Genomic DNA, 26,426 nt, shown 5'->3' on the forward strand with positions numbered 1-26,426 from the left:
AACGTTTCCTTTTCCCATCATTGAGCTGCTTAGGCCTTTTGAGAGATCTGGTTGCCTTTTTGGACGAAGATCTTCCTCCATTGTACTTGGCTCTGTAACTGCTCGGGATTCAATTTCTTTCACAATGGTATGAGATTGAAACTGGTGTTGATTCCTATTATTTCTGATTCAAGTTCGTTATGTCCCTGCAAGTTGAGTTTCATGCTCATTTATCTTGTTTATACAGACTTTTTTTTAGTATAATTTGCAATATAATCAACGTATCCTTGCAATGATTGTCTACTACTGACTGAAGCCCAAACTTTTACATGCTATCATAACAACATCATTGTGAATTTCACATCTAATTATTTAAACATTTGCATTTCGTTGATGACAAACAACATTTATTCATCTGCAGATCAAGAAATCAACCAGTTTGTACTGGATATGATTAACTACTGGGTTTTGTTATTGCCAACTACCATACCATATGTATGTACATGCTGGTACCATTCCACAAAGAAAAAAGAGGAAGGAAAGGAGGAGCCTCGATTATGAGAAACTAGCAAAGAAGAGAAAAGTGGTAGAAGGGGAAAGATAAAGAACAGGAGAAAATTTAAATGGAAGATGAAGAAGCAAAATAAAAAAGAGGCTAAGGAGGGTAAAGGAGGATATGGGCAGAGGTGAAACTAGATAAGATAAATAGGGATACATGGAGAGGACAAAAATAAGACAAATGGAGGAGAAGCTAGAATAAAAGGTAGGGAAATGAGGATGTAGAAGAAGAGAGACTAGAGAAGATGATAAAGAGCGAAGAGAAGAAGAAAATATAAAAACAAAGGAAATGTAAGAAAGATACAAATGAAGGAAAGATGATGGAGGGAAAAAAATAGAGAAGAAGAGGTGAGGGAGACTGGAAAAAGACAAAGACAAGTGAAAGATAGAATGAAAGAGACCGAGCAATGTAATGCACAGAAAAAGAGAGAATATAAAAAGCAAAGTTAAATGGAAATAATCATTTTAATTGATGCAACTGATATCAAAACCAATGTACCTGGTATATTTATATGAATATTTATATTCAGATAATCCTCAGAAATGTTAAAATACATATGAATTACTCCTATCCATTAGCTAAATTGAATTCTTATGTGAATGGAAGATTTCAGATTTGTGCATGAAAATATAATAGTGCATGCTGATATAGTTAATATTTATTTATTGTACTTGGATTGAGTTTGAGGTGAGATTATATTATCTGGTAATATGTTAAATCTGATTGATATATATGGGTGTAATAATTATCTTTTAGTGAAAATTAATTCAATCTTTTCCCTCAACTTGGTAACTAGGCAAATTCTTGCATAAGGCCAAAGTTTTTTTTCCCTATGATTTCCCTTGGGAGGAGGTCACGAATCTGATGCAGCAACCTCCCCATCTCCTTATCTCCCTACCCTTTCCTAATACCACCTCCATGCCCCCTTATCAACTCTATAGATCCACTCTCACTGAGGATGACCTCACATAGTGTTAATTGCCACCTAGTTTACTACCCTTTCCTCCCCCCTCAATATTGCCTACTTCATTGCTTTGATCTTCTTCACTTTTCCACGCTACTATTCTCCATCCTCCTGTGATTTCGTCTATAAGGGTTGCTCTCCTCCGTATTCATCAACATTCCATCCCTCCACCCTGTTCCTCTTGCTCCTCCATCTTCTCTAGTCAAAGAACCAATGCTAGCAAAGTCCTTTATCGTACCCTCTTTTTTGACTAACTCTCATCACCCATGACTATCTTCAGTGCATTCGCAAATCATATCAATGCTTCTTTCACTGCCTTTTTATCATTCTCCTCGTCCTTCCCTTTAGCCAAGACGATGATCTTGACTCATCTTAAATCCTTACTGTGCTGCTACTTTTCTATTTTTGTTTTAATTCAATGAAGACAAGGTCAAATACGCTATCTTGCTCGACATAAATAACATCTCTCCCCCAACAATGGTGACTTTGTTGACATGAGGCACACTAAAAACACCAATTTCTATGAGCTCTTTGCCATTATATCCTTCCCCTTCTTCCACTTCTTTGCGTAATGTGGCATTCACTTTGCTTCAAATGCACTATCTTCTTTGAACTCCACTATCACTTTGCATTTGACTACTTGCTTCACCAACTTCATCACACAAATATTGTACTTCCTAGTCCTCCCAATGTTGTAGTCGTAGAAATTAAATCACAAGATCTAGAACTGAAGCATCGACAAAATAACTTGAAGTGGCATTTATTTCTCCATACCAACAATCTCAATCTCTCAAGCAATTGGGATGCAACTTAGCTAGACTAGATCATGGGCTTAGTAGGGTCTACATCTAAAAAATGTGAATATTAGATGTTATATAAATATATATAAGAGTAGATTACAAGAAAGATTTAAGATTGAAAAAAATTGGAAAAAGGATATGTGAATAATTTAAAAATGCGGTAGCATTGAGAAAGATTAGGAAGACAATTATGTCTTTTAGAAGGCTCATCAGAATAAAATTTCTAAAGACAAGGGAGCCTATTATGCCTTTTACGAGATTCTAAAAAGGAGGTGGTAGTTTTATATAAATGGCATATCACAATGTTCATTAAAGTCTTCCTCTCTGCATTTCTCCTTTTTGTCTCCAATTGACCTACCACTAGATTCTTTATTTTATTTTATTTTTCAAATTTTTTTATCTTCCATTATTCTTTTAATATATTGTGAGTACGATTTAAGAATTTAAGATGAGATTAATTATCACTTGTATCTTCTAAATTCTAACTCTCTCTTCTCTTGGAGCCCGTGTTATTACCTTCCTTTCTTAAAGTAAAATAATCGAAAATACGAGCCCTTTTACATTTCTCTGCTTCCAGTGTAATTTTGAGAGCATCATCGCAATTTTATCTACAAGAATTTGTCACTCTTTGCCAGTTGCAAACACTAAAATTATTGATCCTTGTCTTTTTTCTACTACCCTCTTTCTCCTCACTCATGCACTCTCATCTTTGTTGTTTCCTAATCTCTAAGAATAATGTGAGATTTTACTCAATTTCTCTTTCAAGATTAATCCTTGTCACAATTTTAGATACAAAAGCACTAATTATCTCCTTTTCTTTGAGTTGCAACAATTTCTACAACACTTCATATTTGTAAATTTCAAATTCCTACAATATCTTTAGTTTGAAGGACGATTAAGAAAGAAAAATATTTCAATCTTGGGCATTGCATCATCAATGTTTATATTTCTATCATTTTCATTGTCTTATCATTTTTTTTTCTTTTTTTTTTAAATTTTTTTTCTATTTAAAAACAAGCTGAACATAGATCAATATCTATATTCTGTAGTTTGAGGGGGAACAAGCATAGGCAAACTTTGCCCTAGCATTGGGTTAAGACAGGATGCAAGTTAGATAAATAATTATGCATGTTAATGTGGCAGGTGCAAGATTTTCTTTCAAGAGGGGAGGGGTGATAAAATCAACTAATCTGAAAGTTCATGATATGCTCGACTACTTTGTCATTAAATCATCGATTTGAGGAGGTCCAGAGGAAGTAAAAATATTAGATAAATTTGGTAATGTAAAGTATCTCCATTTTAAAACTAGATTTTATTTAAAAAAATGATTGCTTCAGCTTTTCAATTTCCTTTTTGATGGTTTTCCAGTTTTTGATTTTAAAGATCAAAGTGTACCGAACTAAACTCCATATCCAAGAGAGAGTAAACTGTGGAGTTAGGATGAGTTATTCAGTTGGAAGAAAATTTGGTTTAGGAATTTCCTATCGAATTTGCCTCCAGATTTAAATTTAACTGATTAGTTTGATTTTAATAACTAATTAAAAAATGGAATCAGCTGTGGAGATTTTAGGAGAGGCACTTGCGTTAATGGTTGATAAATTAATCAATGCACAAAAATTCCTGATTTAGGTAGTCTCTGCAAAATTAGGAACCACTGATTTAGCAATAATTACTTTAGGGAATATCCAGTGACTGCCTATTCAAAAATCATTGATGATTATCCACTGCACCCAAAGATTAAGTGGCGCAGCTTCCCTGCCAGCACCTCTTTTTGTCTGCCATTGTGCTGTTATGATATATAGTTTAATCTTGCATAGGATATGATGTCATCAGGTATTATGTTAACGTCCTATGCGCATGAGTATAGGGCACTAACAATCAACTTTTATTGATTAATAATATGCTTGTCGTTAATCATACCATTCCTAATAAAAATAATATAGATTCCAATTGCACTTTTTAGAGTATTACTAGAAAAGTGCATGATATTGTGTGTGTGTTTAAGTGATTTCTTGTGTATTTGAACTATTTTTATGATTGAATCTGAAAAGGCTTCTTTTTTTCTCTAGAATTTTCTTTTATTACTTTGTAGGACATCTTTGTCATAACCTCATCAGTGTGTACAACAACAATAAGCCATGAATCTTAACTATTTGGGTTCAGCTACATCGATGTTACCCCACTATTTATTCATCATGTTATAAACAATGAATACATGACTGCATCCAGAAATTTTTAAGAGAACATACACAAACAATGATCAGTTTAAATGACAAGGATACCAGGATTAGAAGTAGCATGATTTTGTTCAAGTTTAGATGCAGAGTTGTCTATGATGTTGCAAATTTAATTTTGATATAATATTATATCCTGTAGATGAAAGTAGTTAACTTATCCTAAAGATGAAAACCCTTAACTTTTGATATGTTATGGGTCAGGTTGTCCTTGCTGCTTCCATCATGACTAAGACAGGAAAAGGTAAGTTTTGTTAGTTTGGCAATTCCAATTCTTCTATTATTCTAATAATGAATCTCAAAAGTACTGGTTGGTTTAGATCATAGAGCTTGGCCAAATGGTTGTTAGTAACTTATGCTTCTCAAAATTTCTTTTATGGCGACTGAAGTTTCTTTTCCTAAACCAAAGTTTTAGGTAGTACATTTTCAACTCTATTTAGTTTTAGTAATATGAAATCTTTTATTTAGTACCCAAATGTATACTACATTTCATATTTAGTACTGCGTTCTCATGGTATGATTCCTTGTTAGCAAATTAGTTAATACCACATTTATCTCCTAGATTGGGTTTAAAATTTTGGAACTTAAGGCTCTCTATCCTATGAGGGAAGGAGACAACTAGGGAAAAAGAAGAGTGGGAACAAATTCTGTAAGAAAAGATATGAGAAAGATTGAGAAATATTTCTCTAGCTTTGATTTTGTTGGAGGGAAGGAAAAAGTAGGGGGTAATGTAGAGAAGGAAATAAATTAACATAAAAAGACAATAATTAAGAAGGGAAGTTTTGACGCAACGTTAAAGCGGCTACTATGTGATTTGGAGGTCACAGGTTCAGAAATAGCTTCTTATAAAGTAGGGTGCATACAATAGACCCTTTTTCCGGGGACTCCACATTGTGCACCGGATTGCCTTTTTTTTTTTTTTTTTGTAAAAGATAATAATTGAAAAAAATAAATTGAAGATACTTTTAGATCGACACTTCAACAATAAACTGAAACAATTAAAGAACATTTAAGAATAAGGTGGCTGCAATAAATTAAAGATTCATTTTTCATTTCATAATTAATATTATTGTTTTGGTAATACATTGGGAATTAATATAATCCCGATTAAAATTATTATATTTCCTTATTTAGAATATTTATTTCCGTAAAGTCAAGGTTATACAAGGAGTATAGAGTCCTCTTCTTGATTAATAGAATTCCCACTTTTCTTCTTTGTGTGAGAGTTTACGCCTCTGGGTGAGGATCCTGTTTTGTTTGTTCCCTGTGCTACATTAATTGGTATCAAAGCCGAAGCCTAGATCTGATTCTATATTTCCTTCTTTGACCACCTTTGACCATCCTCTAACTTTGGCCATTTCTTTTACATCGTTGACAAACTCTGCCCCTCAAGCTATATTTGCCTCCACAACTCTCCACACGTCTACTAGACATCATTGATTTGCTTCACCTTAAAAAAAAAAGTTTTATACATATATATATATATATCCTACTAAGTGGATCAATTATATGAATCCTCCTATACCATTGGGCTCCTCTACTATATCCTCATCTATATATAAATAAATTTGATCCTGATTTATCATTGCTAACCAAGTCATTACTAACCAAGTCTTCTTTGCTCTCCCCTGTTCCTTAATTAATGTGCATATTTGTCATGGTCTTACATTGCCTAATTGAGATATTTATTGGTTGCTTAAGTACATATCCGTACTATCTTAAATGCGACTCTTAGAATTTTACCTTAATAGGCACAACTCCAACTTTCTCTCTAATATTCTCATTCCTTATTTTTGTTATCCTCATATGTCTGCACATCCATCTCACCATCCTCATTTTCGTGACCCTTATCTTTTGTTCATGTGCTTGACATTAAAAAATTGCTATTGTAGCTATATATATAAACTTCACACCCCTTGGCGCACTATCGGAAGATATCCCATGGACTTCGTTATGCAAGTTTTTTTTAGCAAATACTCCAAGATAATACCATTATTCTCACTTAAAAATTACTTAGTTAAATTTAACAGGTTTAGGCTCATTTCAATACCAATTGCAATCATCCACATACGACTTGAATAAACAAGAGAATCAACTCATCAACTAGTTAGACTTAAACATTGACCTATAATAGCTCAAATTACTAATAACTCACTTATTTAAGCTTATAAAGCTCACCATATGAGTCTAAACTAGGGTTTTATAATAGAGTACACAACTATTGCAAGTCGATACACAACTTGATGCAAGTAATGCAAAGCTTGACATAAGTGATATATAGCTGGGTATGAGTTTTATAATTATAGTACAAAATTTAGAGAACTGATAAGCAAGATCATTATAGAATTAGATTCTTGTACTTATACCTAAATTGATTACCTATAAACTTGCACTATACTAGTTAGGAAATTGTTATTAGCATGGATTAAAATATCGTGCCGAGCCGGTCGAAATGGGAGAAACATTTCATTCATCGGCATCAGCACAACTTGACACTAGGCCCCACGACACCCGCATAGGTGTCGCGCGACCCTGTTATCGCCGTGGAATGCTCGTGTAAACCCCACAACCGCACCATAGGGATCGCGTGACCCACGCTCTCGTGTCTGAGTGATCCCCGCGATCGTCCAGAGGGGTTGCACGACTATCGTGACCATGCCAGACCTTCGCGCCCGTACTGAAAGGGTGGCGCTGGGTCGCGCAAGGAGAGGGGCGGGGTGAGTTTTTTTTTTAAATTTAAACTGAGAACTTACGTTGATTATCTCAATCAACTCCTAGCTATGATAGGGATAATCTAAAGATGCTCAATTAAACTCTTATAAAAGTAACTATATATATATATATATATTAATTCTAAAAATATATAATAATTTTTTAATTTATTTATCTCCATATTTTTTTAAATTTTTTTTTTAAATTATTATATTTTATATTTTAAAAATACAGCGGAGGAGTCACGCTACTCCTTCGAAAGGGTCGCGTGAGCGAGCTAGGTGGTTTTAATTAAAATTGAGATTGATTATCTTAATCAACTCCTAACTATGATATGAATAATCTAAAAAGAGTTAATTAAACCCTAATAAAATTATCTAATTAATTATATATTTTATTTATTTTAATTTTAAAAATTAATAAATTATTTATTTATTTATTTATCTCTATATTTTTTATTTTTTATATATTAATTTTAAAATATCTATGTTAAATATTTTATTTTTGGTTAATATATTTTATATTTAAAAAATACCGAAACCATATCGGCACGGTACAATATGGTACTGAAACCTTAACGTTCCGGTCATAGATCGAAACTTTGATATGGCTTGAGATTTTAAATCGTGGTTAATAGTACCCTGAATGGTTGAGGGGGAGATAGCTAGAATCTCAAGTAGTGTGTACCATAATTTTGATGTTTGGTAAAATAAGTTTACGTTCAACCTTGCTGTGTTTCTAATATGTGTGTTCGAGTATGTAGGGATTTAGAAGAACACACATATAACAAATAACTGATAACTTAGAATTTGTGGAGTACGATGAAGGGTGGTATGCGACACTCGAGAGATCGAAAATGACAAGGAGTATCAGAGATAGCTAGACTTAGAGCAAAAGATGCAAATAAGCAAGAAGGATGACAAGGTAAGAGAACCAACGAGCTCAGTGCATCCGATGTACGAGGAGCTTGGTGGAAGAGTCTACTAGTAGAGTGAGAAGGACGCATGGGGAGTGAGCCGGAAGGATTCGGTTCATTCAAGGGACAAGAAGCTGAGTGGAAGTTGTGTAAGATAAGCTAGTGAGTTGAGTGAATTACACTCGGGATGAGGGTAGAGACTTAACTTAGGCGGACTTGGGCGTAGTCAATTTGAGTCAGGGTTTCGGGTGACTTGAAACTCGGGCAACCGAATTTGATCTTGGCGGCCCTATGTATTGTACACTATGAGATCCTAGCAATTCAGATGGAGGGACCTCTAGGAGACTCCAAGCACACTTGGAGCACAGGACCGAGTCAGACAGTCAAAGATCCGGATTGATCGAGTTTTCGAGTGATCGAAGATGGTTCGGCGATCGGAAGGGAGCTAAGTTTGCTAAATCGGATGAGGGCAACCTATTTGTGGATGAGGTTAAGGTGCTAACAAAGCAAGGTCTAGGGACCGAAAGAGCTTTTGGATGACCGAAGTAGTGCCACGTCAACAGTCAACCGTTGGAGACTAGAGTCTATAAAGGGTGGCATGAGGCTTGAGGCAAAACACCACACACTACACTGAAGAGATGTGTTTGATTTCCATACTATTAAACCTTTGCTCTTTATATGTGTACTCATTTTGTGTATAAGAGGTTTCTCCGCCTCCAACAAATTACCGAAGAGGAGAAAGCTAATGAATGACACCGTGCATAGACTTTGGAGTGAACCAAGTAAAATAGCGTGTCCCTTCTGCGTGCATGCTTTATATTATTTCTAATATTCATCTTTGCTAAGCAATTAGCAAGTGAAAGATAGAATATTTTTTATTGTAGGTATGCTATTCCTCCCCTCCCCCTCTAGCGATCCTGAGTGCCCGCTACGCTATCAATTGGAATTAAAAACAGGGATGTAATTCCATATTTTCAAATTGTAATTAAGAACATGGATGAAACTTGCACTAAGTTATACCATCACAATGTAAAAAATTAAATATTTCAGTACTCTAGGAAATTGAAGAGGTCACATTACTAAGCTCCAAAGCAAAAAGCAACATAATTTCATTAGCAACCATTACAAACTTAATTTAGTATGGCCTTTCATTTTAAATATGAAGTCACTTCAGTTTTGGAACCTTTACAGTCTAGTCTAAGACTACATATGGCAAGCTGGGTGAGGTTCGCAAACATCAAAGTTACTATAATGTTGTAATGATGAAAGTTTAATTTTCTAAATATATAGAAGCAAATTATGGTGAAATAACTCTCTTTTTTATTATAAAAGAGTCGAGTGTGATTGGTGAGAGAGTCAAGATATCATGTCTATAGGATTCTTAAAAGTGTGAACTCATGCAAAATATTGATCTATGTGGTTAGACTATTACCGCATTGTATAAAGTGTTGATACAATATGATATCATTTTCTTGGATCAAACTAATGCAGAAATTGAGCAGTACTTTTTATTATAATCCTTGTTTATGAAACTGGTTGGATGGATCATTGAGACCAACATCCAATATCTTAAATGTATGTAGATTCAAGGTTTAAAATCTTAAACCATACCAATATTTTTGTCTTTGGCCAGAAGGATACAATTTTAGTATTGTGCTGGAATGTTGATGAGTGGTGTAAGTGGTGCAATGAAGGAGGGAGTAAAGAAATGAAGAAAAAAAGAAGAAAAGACTTATATAAGAGTTCAATTATCATTCCATTTTGGTGCTTTCAATATTTTCTCGAAAGATATAGTTCATGATTTAAAATCTCATACCATGTCGACAACACGGTTGAAATATATCATTATAATAAAATTACTGAAACTTGATATTATTTGGCACAGGTAATGAGTCCTATATCGCTAAAATGTCAATGAGCATTGTGCCATGCTGACATTTGACATCCCTTGATATATTACAACAGAGGTCTATATATATACACACACACGCATATACATACATACATACGGAATTGCTCTGTTGCGAACTCTACGTCGCGTGACGCTGCGGATGCCTGACTCCAGGCGCCCTTGGTTGAATCCAGGCGCCTGGAGTCAATCCAGGTGCCTGAATTGACCCAAAATGTGTTTTTTTTTTTAAAATTTTTTTGTTTTGTTTTGGGTATATTATATGTATTTAGGGATCAAAATTTTAGAATTTAGGAGTTGGGTTATAATAGGTTTGAGTCAATAAGATTTTCCCTCAAGGCATCAGACTTCCCTCTTGGATTATAGTGTTCAAAATAAAATTTTTTGAATATTCACGACATATATTATATGTATTTAGGGTTCAAGATTTTAGGATTTAGGGGTTAAGTTATAATGAGTTTAAGCTAATAAAATTTTTCCTCTAGGGTTCAAACTTCTCTTTTGGGTTATAGTGTTCAAGATTAAAAATTTTAGATGCTCACGGTATAGTGTTCATTTTTAGGAAATGTTGATTAAAAAACAAAAAAAAAAACAGTAAATGAATCTAGGTGCCTGGACCTCGCACAAGCACGCAGTGTAGCAGAGCCGGACTACACACACACACACGAAAATGTTAGCTTGCACATCCCGCGTGGGCGATGTAACGACCACCCTTCTTACTACTACTATCCTCTAAGGATGACCGTTACTTAACTACTAACTCTACTTAACCGGTATGATTAAAAATCACATGGAAACCCTACCGAAAAATTTCGACAGAATCTCCCCTGTTCCGGTGACCTTACTCAACAATACATGCAATGTATACTCAGCCACAAGCGGCTGGAACACATATCAATCAACCACGCAGTATAATAAATATCAATCACACAAATATCTACTTACTAAACTAAACTCATCCTACATGCAATCTAAACAGGAAAATCTCAAATGACATGAATTTAAAATACAACTCGAATGTTTATTAATTACTAAAATGCGGAAACTAAAATTAAAACTTCTTTCCTAGTCCCAAGGCTTCCATAGTCCTGGCATCACACATCCTTCGAACATCTCCTTGTCGCCTTCCTTTCTATATCTTTTCCTTTCCTGTATCTGCAATAAGAGGAAGTGTAGTCTATAAGCAAAATGCTTAGTAAGCGCTATCTAACTCACAAAAACTCGATATGCATGTGAATATTCTGAAATAAAAACATGCTAAAACTGAATGCTAACATGTAAAACTACTCATGCTCTTCTAATAGCAAAGAACAGTAAGCTAATCTAAATAACATGCTAACATAAAAGGGAACTAAACTTGCTGATTCTAAAACAAAGTGAAACTTGATTCATTTGTTCTAACTTATTCTTTAACACTTTATGTTTATATAAAAACTCGTTTTACTTATTCAAAAACTTATACTTATAATACTTCAAAATAATAATCATCTTCTTCTTGGGCCCGGCAACTGTGCTTTTACTTTTGTAACGACCCGACCCATTCGGCGGCCCATTTGGCGGCCCATTTGGCGACCCTATGGTCGTCGACCGTCGACCGTCGGCCGAGCCGTTACTACTAGGTTATCTAAACCTAGGGACGACTATGGGAGCCCAGCCCAAGGACAGAGAGTCCAGTACAGTGCCACTGATAAAAGTAAAATACTTGTTATCTTTTAATACTTCTATATAATGCCTCGGCATTTTCTTAAGCACCTTGTGTGCCAAAAATCCCCAAAGTCTTGACTTTGGGATCTACTTAAGGCCTTGGCCTTCTTCTTTCTTTTCTTTGTCTTTCTTATATTTTTCTTAAACTCTTAAAAAGGATATAGGCATGCTACAACAGAATTAAATCAAAGAAAAGAAAATCTGACTTCTATAAGCATGCTATATCAGAGACAAATCAAAAGAAAGCATATCTAACTTCTTCAAACATGCTACAACAGATTTAAAACAAAGGAAAACAATTCTGAAATCTTTAGACATGCTACAGCAGAAATAAATCAAAGAAAGAAAGATCTGTATTCTTTAAAAGGAAAACTGCATACACTTAGAGAGTAGCCGTTCATGCTTGTTAAAGTAGCGAAGAAACTAAACTGCAATGCTAATAAACAAGGCTTATCATGTTTGTTAAATAGCAAAGAAAACTAATACTATGTACTTAGATTAAAGGTTGTTCGTGCCCTCTAGATAGTACAAAAGGGTCTAAACAGAAAATACTAAACATAGGGCCGTTCGTGCCCATTAATGGCACAAAAAGATCTATAAAATAATTTAACCCATATGATTATTACTTTCTCTGATCTCTTCTCAATTCATAAGGATTCTTACAAGGTAAATTCTTGAAGTGGTTACTCATAAGTATTAATTTAAATACTTGGCAACTATATGATATATCTATCATTGTTAATTAATATAGATCAGTACATACTATGTATTTCAGCGTGTATAATTACATATAACAATCCTAGTTTCAACTAGCACCACTTATAAAACCAGACAACTAAAGTATGCAATTTGTGGTTAAACTACAAGTATAATAACAAGAAGTGAACTAACAAGAAGAACATCTCCAACTGAACCCTATCTACTCATGGCATTAAGAAGCACAAAGGAGAAACAGAACTTCATCGTTCCAATTCGAAATCAACCAGTGATTACAAAACCATAAGAAATCAAAGCTTCACAGTTCAAATCGCAAAACCTCAACAATCACCAAATTAAACCTGCTAAAAACTTAAAACATAAACCTCTACAAAACTGATTCACAACTTGAACTTTTACATATTGCTCTACTGAAAATATAGCAGCCCTAAAAAAACCACTGTTAATACACGGCAGAAATAAGGAATCCCAAAACCGTATGCTAAATATAAGGGCTGTCCTGGCTTGTTAAAGGGCCCAAACACGGCAGTACTGTGATTCACGGTAGCAAACTCAAACCCAATCAGCATAGTGATTCACGGTAGCAGATCAAAACAAAAAGGAAATCTTACCACATACTTCGAAATCTAGGACAAAACAAGAATCCGAAACCACAATTCATGGCAACAAGTAAAGGAAATCCCGGAACTACTCTTACCGCAGGTGAGTAAGCGACTTACATCGGTTCCTTGGACTTACAGCCGGCGAGAACAATTCTAGGGCTTCGGAGAACTCGAGCTTTCGGTCCCTCCTTGTGCTTACGGCTCCTCCTCGACGAGAGGAACGCAAGGAGATGAAGAAGCCTTTGAATGAGCCTTTGGCCGGCCACCGGAGACGCCCTAAAGCTCGGCTGCGTTTTTCGCCCGAGAGGAATCGCCGACGCGAGAGAGGAGAAGAGGAAAAGAGAGAAAAGAAAAATAACTTAACCCCTCTCTTACCTATCCTTTTATAACCTAGGGTTATGGCTTAAGACCAATTCGTGATTGATTTGTTCACGAAATATCAGCGTGCTCGCTTGGTCCGCTGGAAAGTTGGAGTCCCGAAGGTTTCGGGTTCGAGCCGCCCTCGGCTCCTTTTTAAACGGTATTTTAATTTCATTTCTTACAACTACTTAACTATATTTAATTCCCCTATATTATAACAAAATTTGCTTAGCTCAGTTGGTTGGCTGACCTTGGTTAAGGTCTAGTTCGGTCTAGGGTTTAGGGTTCAAAACCCAACCTTAACACTTTATATATATATATTTTTTTAAACTTCTTTCGCTTGGTAAAAATACCAAACGAACTCCAAAAATTGCATAAAAATACTCTATAAATTCCTAAAAATATCTAGAATTTTTCTAAAGTATTTCTAAATATTTTAAAGCACTTTTAGAACTCCTAATGAGGAAAATTGGGTCGTTACAGGCGACGCGCGTGGTGCCTCTCACGTGAGGAGGTGCCTCCGATATATACAGTTGTGTTATGCTGCGTTTGCGACTCCTTGGTCGAGGCGCTTGGAATTAATCCATGCGCCTCGATTTTTTTTTTGATTTTTTAAAAATAAAAAAATTCTTAAATTGTAAACCCTAAACACCCAAAATACATATATTATACCTCGTGAGCACCTAAAATTTTTTAGTTTAAACTTTTTTTTAGCTTGAACAATATAACCCAACCTCTAAACCCTAAAGGCAAAATTTAATTGTCTTAACCCTGGAGTATTTAGGCACCTTAAATATATATCCCGTAAGCACCTAATTTTTTTTAGTTTAAATTTTTTGTTAGCTTGAACACTATAACCCAACACCTAAACCTTAAAGATAAAATTTAATTGGTTTGACCCAGGAACTAAAAAAAAATAAATTAAAAAAAGATATTGTATGAATCGAGGTGCCTTGGTGCAATGGTAAAGTTGTTTCCATGTGACCAAAAGGTTACGGGTTCGAATCTTGGAAACAACCTTTTGCAAAAAGCAGGTAAGACTACGTACAATGGATCCTTTCCCGAGACCCCGTATGGCGGGAGCTTCGTGCACTGGGCTGCCTTTTTTTTATTTTTTTTTTTATGAATCGAGGTGCCTGGATTCAATCTAGGCGCCTCGATCACTGTGGCGGACGAAGTTTGCAGCACTTTTATATCTATATCTATATATATATATATATATATATATATATATATATATATATATATAAAACTTGTGTCCATATAAGATAATGTTATGACTTTACAATTACAAATGAAACACAAAATCCAAACTTAAATATATAGCTTTCTTATCTTCTCTTTTATCATATCTCCTTTCTCCTTCCGCAACCTATTGACACCATACATTAGAATGTCAACATGACATCAAAACAATATTGTTCCTGTCAAAGACCTTTTGAATCTTTGTATAGTTTCAACATTGTGCTATGCTAAAACTAGAACTGCTTTATCATGCATTGAAGCATGCCGAGATGAATTTTGATGTTCTTTATTTCTTTAATTCCCTTTTCCCTTAGTTTATGTTCTTACAAAAATGTCTTCAATTGAATTAGTTTCAACATGAAATGATATTTATCAACACGATCAACACTATGCATTAGAAATTATGCATGCTGATCAATATCAAATTTCAGTAATTTATAGGAGCTATTTGTTTTGATCATGCCCCAATACAATATAAGATTTCAAAGCATGTGTAGATTCAAGGATAAGAATTGCTTCACTTGTGGGCTTAATTAGCTCAATAAGAGTAGAGCTTACTTTCAACTTATTTAATGAGATAAGTCTGACTAGTCTTGTAACGAAATGTTATTGTAACTTTCTGAAATATCACTTTGAAGATGTCAAGACATGCTCAACTCCTCAACTCTTGTCCAGTTTTAATTTCAGTTATCAATTTTCTTCTAATTCTAACTTTCTCGGCTGTTTGAGTTTATTACAAGTCAAAATTGGGTGGAAATTAGCAATGAAATTGTGGTTCTTTAATTTCTATTAGCATAACCTATTGAGATTTTCCCTTGGATGTATATCTGCATTCCTCCATTTCCATCTTCAATTTTTGTTCTGTTAAGGAACAGAAATAGACACCCACTTGAAATTTTGACTTAAAATATGTTGAAATGTAATAAATGTCCTTTCAACCATTCATTGGTTGCACCTTCATGCACTGGCCCTATTTTCTTCCATTATTTCCATTTTCCTTTGGTGTTCTAGTATGTTTCAGACTTGTTTCACTATGACCTGATTCAAAGAAGAACATTATCTAACCATTTTTCTTTTCTTTCTTGATTGCAGTGTTAGTTTCTAGGCAGTTTGTGGACATGTCTCGAATAAGGATAGAGGGACTACTTGCTGCTTTCCCTAAGTTGGTGGGAACTGGAAAGCAGCACACGTTTGTGGAGACTGAGAATGTCCGGTATGTGTACCAACCAATAGAAGCACTTTATCTTCTACTGGTTACAAATAAACAAAGTAATATTCTTGAAGATTTGGACACACTAAGACTCTTGTCAAAACTTGTATCCTTTTTAGTCTGTATTACTTGACACTCTTTTTCTTGACTTGTAGTGGAACTAGATTGTTTCAAATTTTTTCCATGCCTAAAGTATTGTGAAGTATGTTTCCTTAATTGGAGTATAGGTTCCTGAATATTCACCCTCATTGGATGAAGAGGGTGTTTGTAAGATGGCTTTTGAGTTGATTTTTGCTTTTGATGAAGCCATTTCACTAGGTAACAAAGAAAATTTGACTGTTTCACAAGTTAAACAATACTGCGAAATGGAGAGCCATGAAGAAAAATTGCATAAGTTGGTCATGCAAAGCAAAATCAATGAGACTAAGGATATCATGAAACGGAAAGCAAGTGAGATCGACAAAAGCAAGGTACATGTTGAATCTTTTCTTCTTTATCAAATCAACTAATTTTCTTGTATATGAGTTACATTGAAAAAATGATTATCTAGTAGCTTAATGAATGTAAGAACATGCCATCCTTACACACTTCAGAATAATTACTTTTTTATTAACGGTATTTCATTGACAATAAACATGATTGGTTGACATACCTTTGAATACTTGTCTTTTGTAATAATAGCCTTTGTGCTTTTTTGTGCTCACGAGTGATTATCCTTGTGAATGTGGTTACCCATGTGGTTTGTTCTATGGTGTCTATATATGTTGTGAGACAGTTCTGTCTAAATTCAATATGTTTTCAGCCTTGTAGGAAGCAACACTGTAATTTAAGTTTTGTTTGATAGAAGAACTGTGTGAGGAACTTCGGAATCATTAGCATATTGCATTCAGTTTTTTTAAAATTTGAACTGACCATGGTTTTGTAAATATTTTCTAGATGAGTAGTTCTTTTTATGATTTACTTTTATCTAATGCCAACTCCGCTGATTATTTTTTTTAAGAGCTAATTTCATACATTTTTTAGATTTTTACTCATCAAGTAATTGACCTATCATGACTTTCATACACTGTTTTGGAAAGGCATTTAATTTTGTTTTATCATGCATGTGCCATGATACTGTGCATTAAATACTTTGCCATCCAGAGCCTAATGCAATTATCATCATGCATCTCTGCAATTTCACCTCTCCTAATATTGTATAAAAGTGTTTTCCCAAATATCGTCCTGTTTATCAATGAACATTCTGTTTTAGTTTGATGTTGTCATTACTGCTAGAGTTGATCTATGAAACAGCTGTCTGCACTACAATTTCTTCGACATCCACAGACAATGAAAATTTGGTTATACTTTTTTTCTTTTTCTTTGTAAATCATGAACTTATTGTTCTTTAGCTTTCTGTCCAAGGGTCACTATTGCTAAATTTTCTTAGTGGTGTTAGGTTGTTTGTCACTTGGAAATCAATACATATTGGATCAGCCTTGTATTGATGAACCTAAGTAGATTGACTTACTCTTGGTGAAAAAGACGAGGAATAAAATAAAATGTTCTAAAACAGCTTTAGGTACACTTTTTATCATGCTAATACTCATTTCAATGTGTAAAATACATTGAAAAATCAGTAATTTTTTTTTCTCCCACGGACAGAGTGGGAATTTTTTTTGATGGTTTTCAGATTTTGATGATTATTCTGATAATGGCATTACTAAACCTAGATGGAGGTGGGAGGTCGCTTTAGAGTTAGCAATTTTTCTTGTAATTGTTGCAAGGATAGGTTGTCACATTTAGGTGCAAATTATCAACGATTTAATGCTTATGTAGTTCATTGATAGGGCATAATCCTCATAGCTGGCTCTGGATATTTCAGACTCACAATTTGTTCTCGGTTGTTGTTTTGTCTACTGTCTACCTGTATCTTTAAATCATCTTGAGTTTAAGACAGCCTGGGGTAGATCTGGATTTAGGTTGCTTTGTGGTTTCCCTTGTATTCCTTCCTATTTTCTTGTCATATAAACTGTAAAAGGCACTGCTTTGTGAATTTTGACCAAAATAAACTTCTCTTTTTGAGGAATTTCCATATTCCAGCTTTAGAGAAAGCAACTACAAGCTAAAAGTCAAGGATTGCTAACTTCAGTAAATGATACTAGCATTTTCTTGCCACGGTTCACTTGGATGAACTGATAGATCAACTTGATAGACTTAATCATTAGCCTAAAATACTTAAGTCTAAGTTAGATTATTTATTGAAGCTTATATACTCCCTTTTTAATAGTCTGCAATTTATCATATGAGACTAGATTAAGGGTCATCCTCTCTTAGGATAATTTGCCAATTGGTAATTTCCTTAACTTACATGATCCAAAATAATGCTAGTGAAAAAACATACGTTGTCAAGAAATGAAAATCATTCTCACAAACATAGCCTCATTACATTGTCAAGATCCTACTTGAGATTTGGGTCGTTTGGATCAATTTGAATCACATGATCATACAATTCTAGGCGCAAATTGCAAACTTGACGACCATTACAACAAAGAAAATATGAGGGTAAGAGTCTACCTTGGCTGATTAACTCAGTTCCAACCGAACACCAACTTAATTGATTATAGTGGATTGCTTAAAATATCAACCTCATGAACAATCAAAGTTAGCACACCATCCTGCCCTTGGGCTACGGTGCAGCGGCAGAGCGCCCATGCAATCTCTCAAACACCCGTAGTTTTATTCCACGGCGCATCGTAGGACATTTTCCTCTCGTGGGATGTAAAACCAGAGACGCTGGGCTGTTGGGCCGCTTGCCACTTGCACTTTTGGGTGATGGCTGGTAGGAGACTTCTATGGCCGGGTCGGTCACCTCTAGGATTAGTCGGTTCAAAGAGCTAGATACCTGGATTAAAAAAAAAGGTTAGCACATCACCCAAAGTAACTCAAGAAAAACTTAAATAAATAAAAACATACAACCTATATTGACAGATAGCCTATGAAACAATCTACAAAAGTTTATGATAGGAGAAATGGTTATGACCCAGATGGGATGCCGCCGCTTCTCTATAACCACAATTGACAAGTAGGGGAAGAAGAGAGGCAAGTAGGCAACATTTGTTGTTGAAGGGAGAAAGGGTATGCGTTCACTCAATAAAGGGCTGGGCTGCTACTCGAGGAAGAGGAAGAAAAGAGTGAAACTATTGTTCACTCAAGGAAGAAGAGGCCGGAGGTTACTGACACATGGAAAGGGAGAGGGGACGTGAGGAGTTACTGCTCACATGAGGGAAGAGGAGAGGGGTTTTTCCTCTTCTGCCAGTGGTGGGTTGGGGAGCGGCCAATGAATAGAGTGGATGATGATGGCAGTGATGCAGGTTCTTTTATACAGAGTAGAAGGGGAGGAGGGAGAAGGAATCATATGAGAGAGAAGAAGAGGCACTCATGTAGTAGGGGAAAAAGGAAAGAAGGAAGAGGGTTTTAAGAAGATGATTGTTTGTTGGTCTAAGTCAATGACTTCGTCTGAACCTAACTGTTGGATTGTAAAGACGCTAGGCGAGGGGGGTGAATAGCGTTCGTCGTTTTTTCAAAATCGCGAGTTAAGATAAACGCAGCGGAAAAGAACAGAAAAGACATAAACGCTAACACAAGTAGTTTTACTTGGTTCGGAGCCTTCGACGACTCCTACTCCAAAGCCCGCAGCTGAGTGCTTTCGTTGGGTAATCACTATAATCACGGAATTGTTACAAGAGTAAGTACAATGCAGGAATTTAGATTATACCGACAATACAAAATTGCAGACTTGAGTGTAGCTTGACGCAGTAGCTTTTCGGTATCCTGGAGGCCTTTTCGGAGCAGCGCGCGAGTACAAAAGTTGTAGCAATTAATGTTTTGAAGTTGTCAGTCGAAGCCTCCTTTTATAGCCCTGTCTGGGCGCCTGAATCCCCTCCTAGGCACCTAGACTGTGATGATGTGGCGATCTCTCGTCGAAACTTCATCCTTGAAGTTTATCCACCTCTGGGCTCCCGGATCCCCTCCGGGCGCATGGACCGTTGACGTGGGTCGGCCAGTCGTCACACTCCAACTCAACTTTTGGACGAACTTTGCTGGTCCGGGAGCCTTGAGCAACTTCGGGCACCCGGACTGCCCGGGTGCCTGGCCGATCCAAATCGAAACGGGTTTGGGCGCTCGGATCAACTCCGGGTGCCCGGACTTCGGCCGCCCGGATTTCGGCCGCCCGGATCCTCTCCGGGTGCCCGGATCACTCTTTCTCACCATTCTTTTTTATGCAAAAAAAAGAAAAGAGTTAATTCAGACAACCATAATATGTTTATCTTGCTAAACAAAGTTAGCACATTAAGAATATGATCAATTTTTATGATTTAGATCATGTCTTCCCATGAACAGGATCTAGTCATGTCTCAGCTTAGACTTCTCACATGACTCTAAGCTGGATCGTGCCTATAGTCCCACCGGGACTCATCCTCACTGGTTCTCTCTCCTCCCATAACTTACCTCAGTTACCATTTGTAGACTTCCTTGATGTCAGGTCCCTTGACCCATCAGGACTTCCTGCCAAATTTAAACCAATCTGGACTTCCTCCTGCCAGATTTCAATCGATTTGGATTTCGTCCCAGCTATCAACCTAGCTGGACTTCCTTCTGTCAGCATCCAATCTGGACTTTGTGCCAGCTATCAATCTAGCTTGACTTCCGGTTCTCTAGACCCATCAAGTCCTGCACAATTGGTAAAAATGTTAGACAAACAACACATCTAACTTCAACCTATTTGTCATACATCAAAACCTGATTCTCAGTGCAATTTGTACCAATAATCTCTCCCTTTTGATGTAATGACAACCTAGGTTAAAGTTAGAAAAAAAAAATGCAAATAAGCATTAAACATGTAATGCACTTTAAATTTACTTTTCTAAATTTGAGTAAAATGAGTTGATTTTCTAACCTAACCTACTAACCTCCCCCTTTGGCATACATCAAAAAATAATGCAATGCATTAAGCACAAATAATAGCAGTTAGAACAACCTAGATGTTCAATAATAAGACACATTAGTCAAGTAGTTGCTCTATTAACCAATTTAAAGCTAGTTTTCGAAGAACTGTTAAAAAACTTCCAATTGTTCATCAAAGTTGACAACTTAACTTTCAAAAATATTAAAAAATTGTATTGATTTCAAGTTTGCAAATATTTCAACCAATTGTTGGAAATTTTTGAACAATTTAAATAAAGTTTTAGCACAATAAATAGATTTTGCAAACCAAGTTTTTTAAACAAGTTTTTAAATAATGATTTCAAGTTTTTAAATTTTGAAAACTCGTTTTTGAAAACAACGATTGCAAATAGAAAATGCTATCTTTTGAAAGAATTTTTGCAAGTAATATTTTCAAGTAAATAAATAAAACATTTTGCAAAGTTAAACTTTACAAGAATTTTGCAAGCCAATTTTTTAAGACAAATTTCGAAACATTTTTCAAAAGTAATTTTTAAACAGAACAAAATGTATTTTCAAGTAAATACATATTTAAAGATGATTTTCAAAGTAATTTTCAACATAATTTTCAAAGTGATAAAATTATTTTCAAAATATTTTTCAAAATGTTTTTGCAAAACATTTTCAAAGAGACTACCAATGAAGTTTTTTTTTACAAAATATCTTTTTTTTTTTAGTTTTCAAAACAGACATTTGAAAAAATATAAATGGATTTCTCAAAGCAAATTTTGAAAGGACATTTTGAAGGTAAGTTGTTCAAAGCAAATTTTGAAAAGGGGTTTTCAAATCAATGTTTCAAATAAATTTAGCAAATTAATTTTGGAAATATTTTCAAAATATATTTCAGAACAAAGTGAAAATATTTTCAAAGTATTTGGGTCCTTTCTCCCCCTTAAGTTAACACTCCCCTTTAATTTGTATTAGGGTTTGGGCATGTTAAATTGTGTAACATATTTTCAAGGCCCTTCCTCCCCCTTAACCTAAGATTAGCTCAATAATAGTTAATCATTATTAAAAGTTTATTGATTAAACTTTTACTTAACTCAATTCAATAATTTAATACTTATTTGATTAATTAACTTAAATTTTGAATTTATTGATTGAGTTAATTAATTAATTAATGAAAGTATTAGCTTTAATTTTAATTTACTTCATCTTTCGATTAGATATAACTTACATTAAATTATTAATTAAAGTTAAGTTAAATTAGAATTGACTAAGTTTAGAGTTAGGTTGCAAATTTGAATAAGTTATAATTTTATCAAGGTTTAAAGATAGGTTAAATTAAGATAAACATTTTAATTCATTAAATTAAGATTAAGTTAAGTTTTAGTTAAATTTTGAAGTAAAGTAAATTTAATTTAAAGTGAGTTAGAGTAAAGTTAAAGTTTTAATTAGGTTAAATTAAATTAAGGTGTTAATTAAATTAAGTTTTCAATTAAGGTTATCTTAAATTATCAATTAAGATTAGATTATTAATTAAAGTTAAGTTTATGTTAAAAATTAAGATGAGTTGAATTTAGTTAAGTTAGATTAATGCTTTAGTATAAGTTTTAATTAAATTTTTAAGTTTTGGTTAAGTGTCTAAGTTTTAAATAATATTTTAAAACTAATTTTTAATTTTTAAAAGATTTTTAATAGTTTTTAATTTTTTTTTAAAAATAATCTTTTAAAATAATTTTTAAAAATATTTAAAATAGTTTTAAAAATATTTTTAAAACAATTTTAAAATAATTTTTAAAGTGTTTTAAAAGATTTTCAAAACAATTTTTTAAAAGAATTTTAATGTAATACGTTAATTAACTTTACATTTAATTCTATTTTCATTTTAAGTTTTAATTTAGTTTTAAAGTTAATTTTAATTTAATTAATCTTTATTCATCTCACCCGATTTATATTTTCAATCAAGGAATCCTATAATTTTGTGAGATGAGTTAAGTTTGAATTTCAAGATTTGGTTTAACTTGTGTTAGATTCAAGTTTAGCTTTGGGTTCAACGAGCAAGCATTCTTTGATAAATGTTTAGGCTGTGGTGAGTTACTTGGACATCATTAGAGTAACCATGTACTTTTCAAATAGTCCTGCCTAAAGAATTTAGTATAAAATTTTGGTCTAACAAGGTAGGATTAGTAAGGGGTAGCTTCAGTTAGTTCCACTAAGTCAAATGATCAGATCGAAGCTAAATCTTCCTAGACATGAATAGACAGAGCTTCCCTAACCTACTATCATCCAAAACTTCTCCAGTATTGTTTGTTAAGTTAAACTTTGTCTCTAATTAAACTAGTCTTAATTACCCAGTAAACTATTGTTTTGGAGGTGCTAACTAATTTGGTGTCTCTCCTGAATTATTGAACTTCGGTTTAAGTTTTATTTAAGGTTTAATTAATATTTAATTAATTGTATTTTAAGTTCAACTTAAGTTTTTAATTTTGAATTAATTAAGTTGGTTAAATTGTCCTTCTTTAAAGAAGTGTACTTAAAATTTAAATTTTCTTTTAATTTGGACTTTATTGAATTATCTTTGCTTAAAAGATTATATTTAATACTTAAGTTTTTATTAATATTTAATTTCAAATTAGTTAAATTGTTTGAATTATCTTTCTTTAAAGGTTTATCTTTAATGTTTAACTTTTTATTGATTATTAATTTTGAATTTACTGGATTATCTTCGTTTAAGATGTTATCTTTAATATTTAACTTCAAATTTGTTAGATTTGGTTTTGATTTTATCAAAGTTTTTTATTTTATCCTTATATTTCCTCCGTTTTTTAAGTTTATATTATTAGTTGAATTTATTAGATTAGTTTTATCTACATTATTATTTTTTAATTTTTAATTTGTTAAATTATCTTTGTCTGGGATAAAATTCCTTAACTTGATATTGTTTATATTATCAAATACATTACTAAGAATTTTATTAATTTTATCTATATTGACTTTGTCATTTTTAAAATCTTCATTAATTAATTTATTTAAATTCGAATTTTCTGAAATTTTGAATTTTTATTATGTTTGCAATGATCAGAATTATTCAAAATTTTCCACTCTAATTTATCATGCGAAATATTATCTAATTTATTACCCAAATTATTTCCTAATGTATCATTCATAGAGGCATTTTCGTAATAAAACATACTAATCGAACTCGCAACTCCTAATTCTGTAGGCTTCTTCGTTGGATTTGACTCGAGCCTGGATTCATTTTTGTTTTGCTCCTCTAGTTTCAATGGCTCCTCGTGAAACTTGGTCAGGTAGGTCTAAAACTTATGGGCATCTTTGACCTTTCCTATCCTATATGTAACTTTGTTAGGTAATAAATCTAAATTTAACTTTATTACCTTTTGGTTTGTTTCCGTGTTATGGGAAGATCGCTTTAGCACCATGCCACCATCGAAGTCATTCATTAGGATAGAGCTTTCCATTTGCATTCTCTGTAGATTGAATTCGTCCTTCTTGTATATCTCAGATGGAGGTGGCTTGTTGACGTTCTGCCCAAGCGTCTCTTTGTGCTCCATTTCACTTACATAACACAATTTCAAAGAGAGATTCCAAGACTAGGTCTTGGGGTAAGTAGTGTGGGAGGATGATAAGTATAAAAAGGAACTCGATTGGTGTTGCACCAATTCATAGTATTTTGTAACGCGAAAAGCTTGTCCAAAAGAGGTGATTGTACCAATTTGAACTAGGTCGAAAATCATAAAATCGAATGAGATTTAAAAAGAAAGAAAACAAAAGAACCCCCTTTGTTCGATTGGTGGTTGCACCAATTCAGAGCGTAATCTAATACCACTTGTTGGATCGTAAAGACGTTAGAGGAGGGGGGGGGGTGAATATTGTTCGTCGCTTTTTCAAAATCACGAGTTAAAATAAACATAGCGGAAAAGAACAGATAAGACACAAACGCTAACACAAGTAGTTTTACTTGGTTCGGAGCCTTCGACGACTCTTACTGTCCGTACTTGCTGAGTGCTTTTGTTAAGCAATCACTATAATCACGAAATCGTTAGAAGAGTAAGTACAATGTAGGAATTTAGATTATACCAATAATACAAAATTGTAGACTTGAGCGTAGCTTGTCGGAGCAGTTTTTCGATATCCCGGAGATCTGTTCGGAGCAGCACGTAAGTACGAAAGTTGTAGCAATTGATGTTTTGAACATGTTGGTCGAAGCCTCCTTTTATAGCCCCGTCCGGACACTTGGATCCCCTCTCGGGTGCCTGGATTGTGTTGATGGGGTGAGCTTTCGTTGAAACTTCATCCTCGAAGTTTATCCACCTCCGGGCGCTCGGACCCCCTCCGGGCGCCTGGACCTTTAACGTGGGTCGGCCTGTCTTCGTGCTCCAACTCAACTTCTGGATGAACCTTGCTGATCCGGGCGCCCGTTGCAACTTCGGGCGCCTTCGGATGCCTAGCCAGGCACTCGCCCGACCATTGAACCTGGTCCAGGCACCCAGATAAACTCTGGGCGACCGGAGTCCGAGCACCCGGATCCCCTCCGGCTGCCCGGAGTACTCTTTCTCGCCTTTCTCTTTCTTGCAAAAAAGAGTTAGTTTAGGCAATCATAATATGTTTATCCTGTTAAACAAAGTTAGCATATTAAGAATATGATCAATTTGTGACTTAGATCCTATTTTCCCAAGACCAGAATCTAGTCATGATCTCAACTTAGATTTCTCAAAATGGCTCTAAGCTGGACCGGGCCTATAGTCCCATCGGGACTCGTTCTCACTGGATCTCTCTCCTATCGTGACTTACCTCACTTACCATTTGCAGACTTCCTTGATGTCAAGTCCTTTGACCCACCAAGACTTCCTGCCAAATTTCAACTAATCTGGACTTCCTCTTGTCAGGTCTCAACCTATCTGGATTTCGTGCCAGCTATCAACCTAGCTGGACTTCTTTCTGCCATATCTCAACCAATCTGGACTTCGTGCCAGCTATCAACCTAGCTGGACTTTAGTCTGGTGTTCCGGTTCTCTAGACCCATCAAATCCTGCACACTTGGTAAAAAGTTAGACAAACAACATATCTAACTTTAATCTATTTGTCATATATCAAAACCTGATTATCAATGCAACCTGCATCAACACTAACCTTTTCAATGTGGTTCAACATTAATTTAGTTAAAGATCAAACAATTCAAGTCCAAATTGAGTTTGCCTCTAACCCAATGCAAACTTTAGTCAACCTCCACTTAGTACAACCTTCTATTGGTCAACCTAACTTCAATTTAACCCACCCCAAATCTAAACTCAAGAATATCTAAACCAACCTTTTAAACATCCCAATTCATCGTAGATAAAGTCATCCAACGTTAAATACACCACCACCACAAACCCTCCTTAACTAAACCTCATAATATAACATAGGTTACTGCAATCTTCCCCACTTAAAATGTGATCTCTTGTCAAGACCTAAAATCTAATTTAAAACTTAGAATCATCTCCCATTGGCAAAATGCAGAGCCTAGTGGTGATTCTGCCATCACATAGATATCTCTTTCCCACACCTCATCACGCCTCGGGGTAG

At 34.6% G+C, this 26,426-nt stretch overlaps 1 protein-coding gene across 2 annotated transcripts in view; it reads left to right on the forward strand.

Annotated features, from left to right (window-relative positions):
- LOC121969881 (coatomer subunit delta-1-like) overlaps positions 1 to 26,426 on the forward strand; it is a 37,578-nt gene that overhangs the window by 503 nt on the left and 10,649 nt on the right. Inside the window, exons 1-5 of one of the 2 annotated variants that reach the window (XM_042520176.1) lie at positions 34 to 127; positions 3,446 to 3,580; positions 4,741 to 4,780; positions 15,794 to 16,017; positions 16,139 to 16,381. In XM_042520176.1, the coding sequence (XP_042376110.1) occupies positions 4,762 to 4,780; positions 15,794 to 16,017; positions 16,139 to 16,381 (486 nt within the window). In that variant the 5' untranslated portion in view covers positions 34 to 127; positions 3,446 to 3,580; positions 4,741 to 4,761. Of the gene's footprint in view, positions 1 to 33; positions 128 to 3,445; positions 3,581 to 4,740; positions 4,781 to 15,793; positions 16,018 to 16,138; positions 16,382 to 26,426 lie in introns of those variants that run through there. The other variant, XM_042520175.1, reaches the window with a different exon arrangement.

The sequence above is a fragment of the Zingiber officinale genome, chromosome 4A (genome assembly GCF_018446385.1).
Source record: "Zingiber officinale cultivar Zhangliang chromosome 4A, Zo_v1.1, whole genome shotgun sequence".
NCBI lineage: Eukaryota > Viridiplantae > Streptophyta > Magnoliopsida > Zingiberales > Zingiberaceae > Zingiber > Zingiber officinale.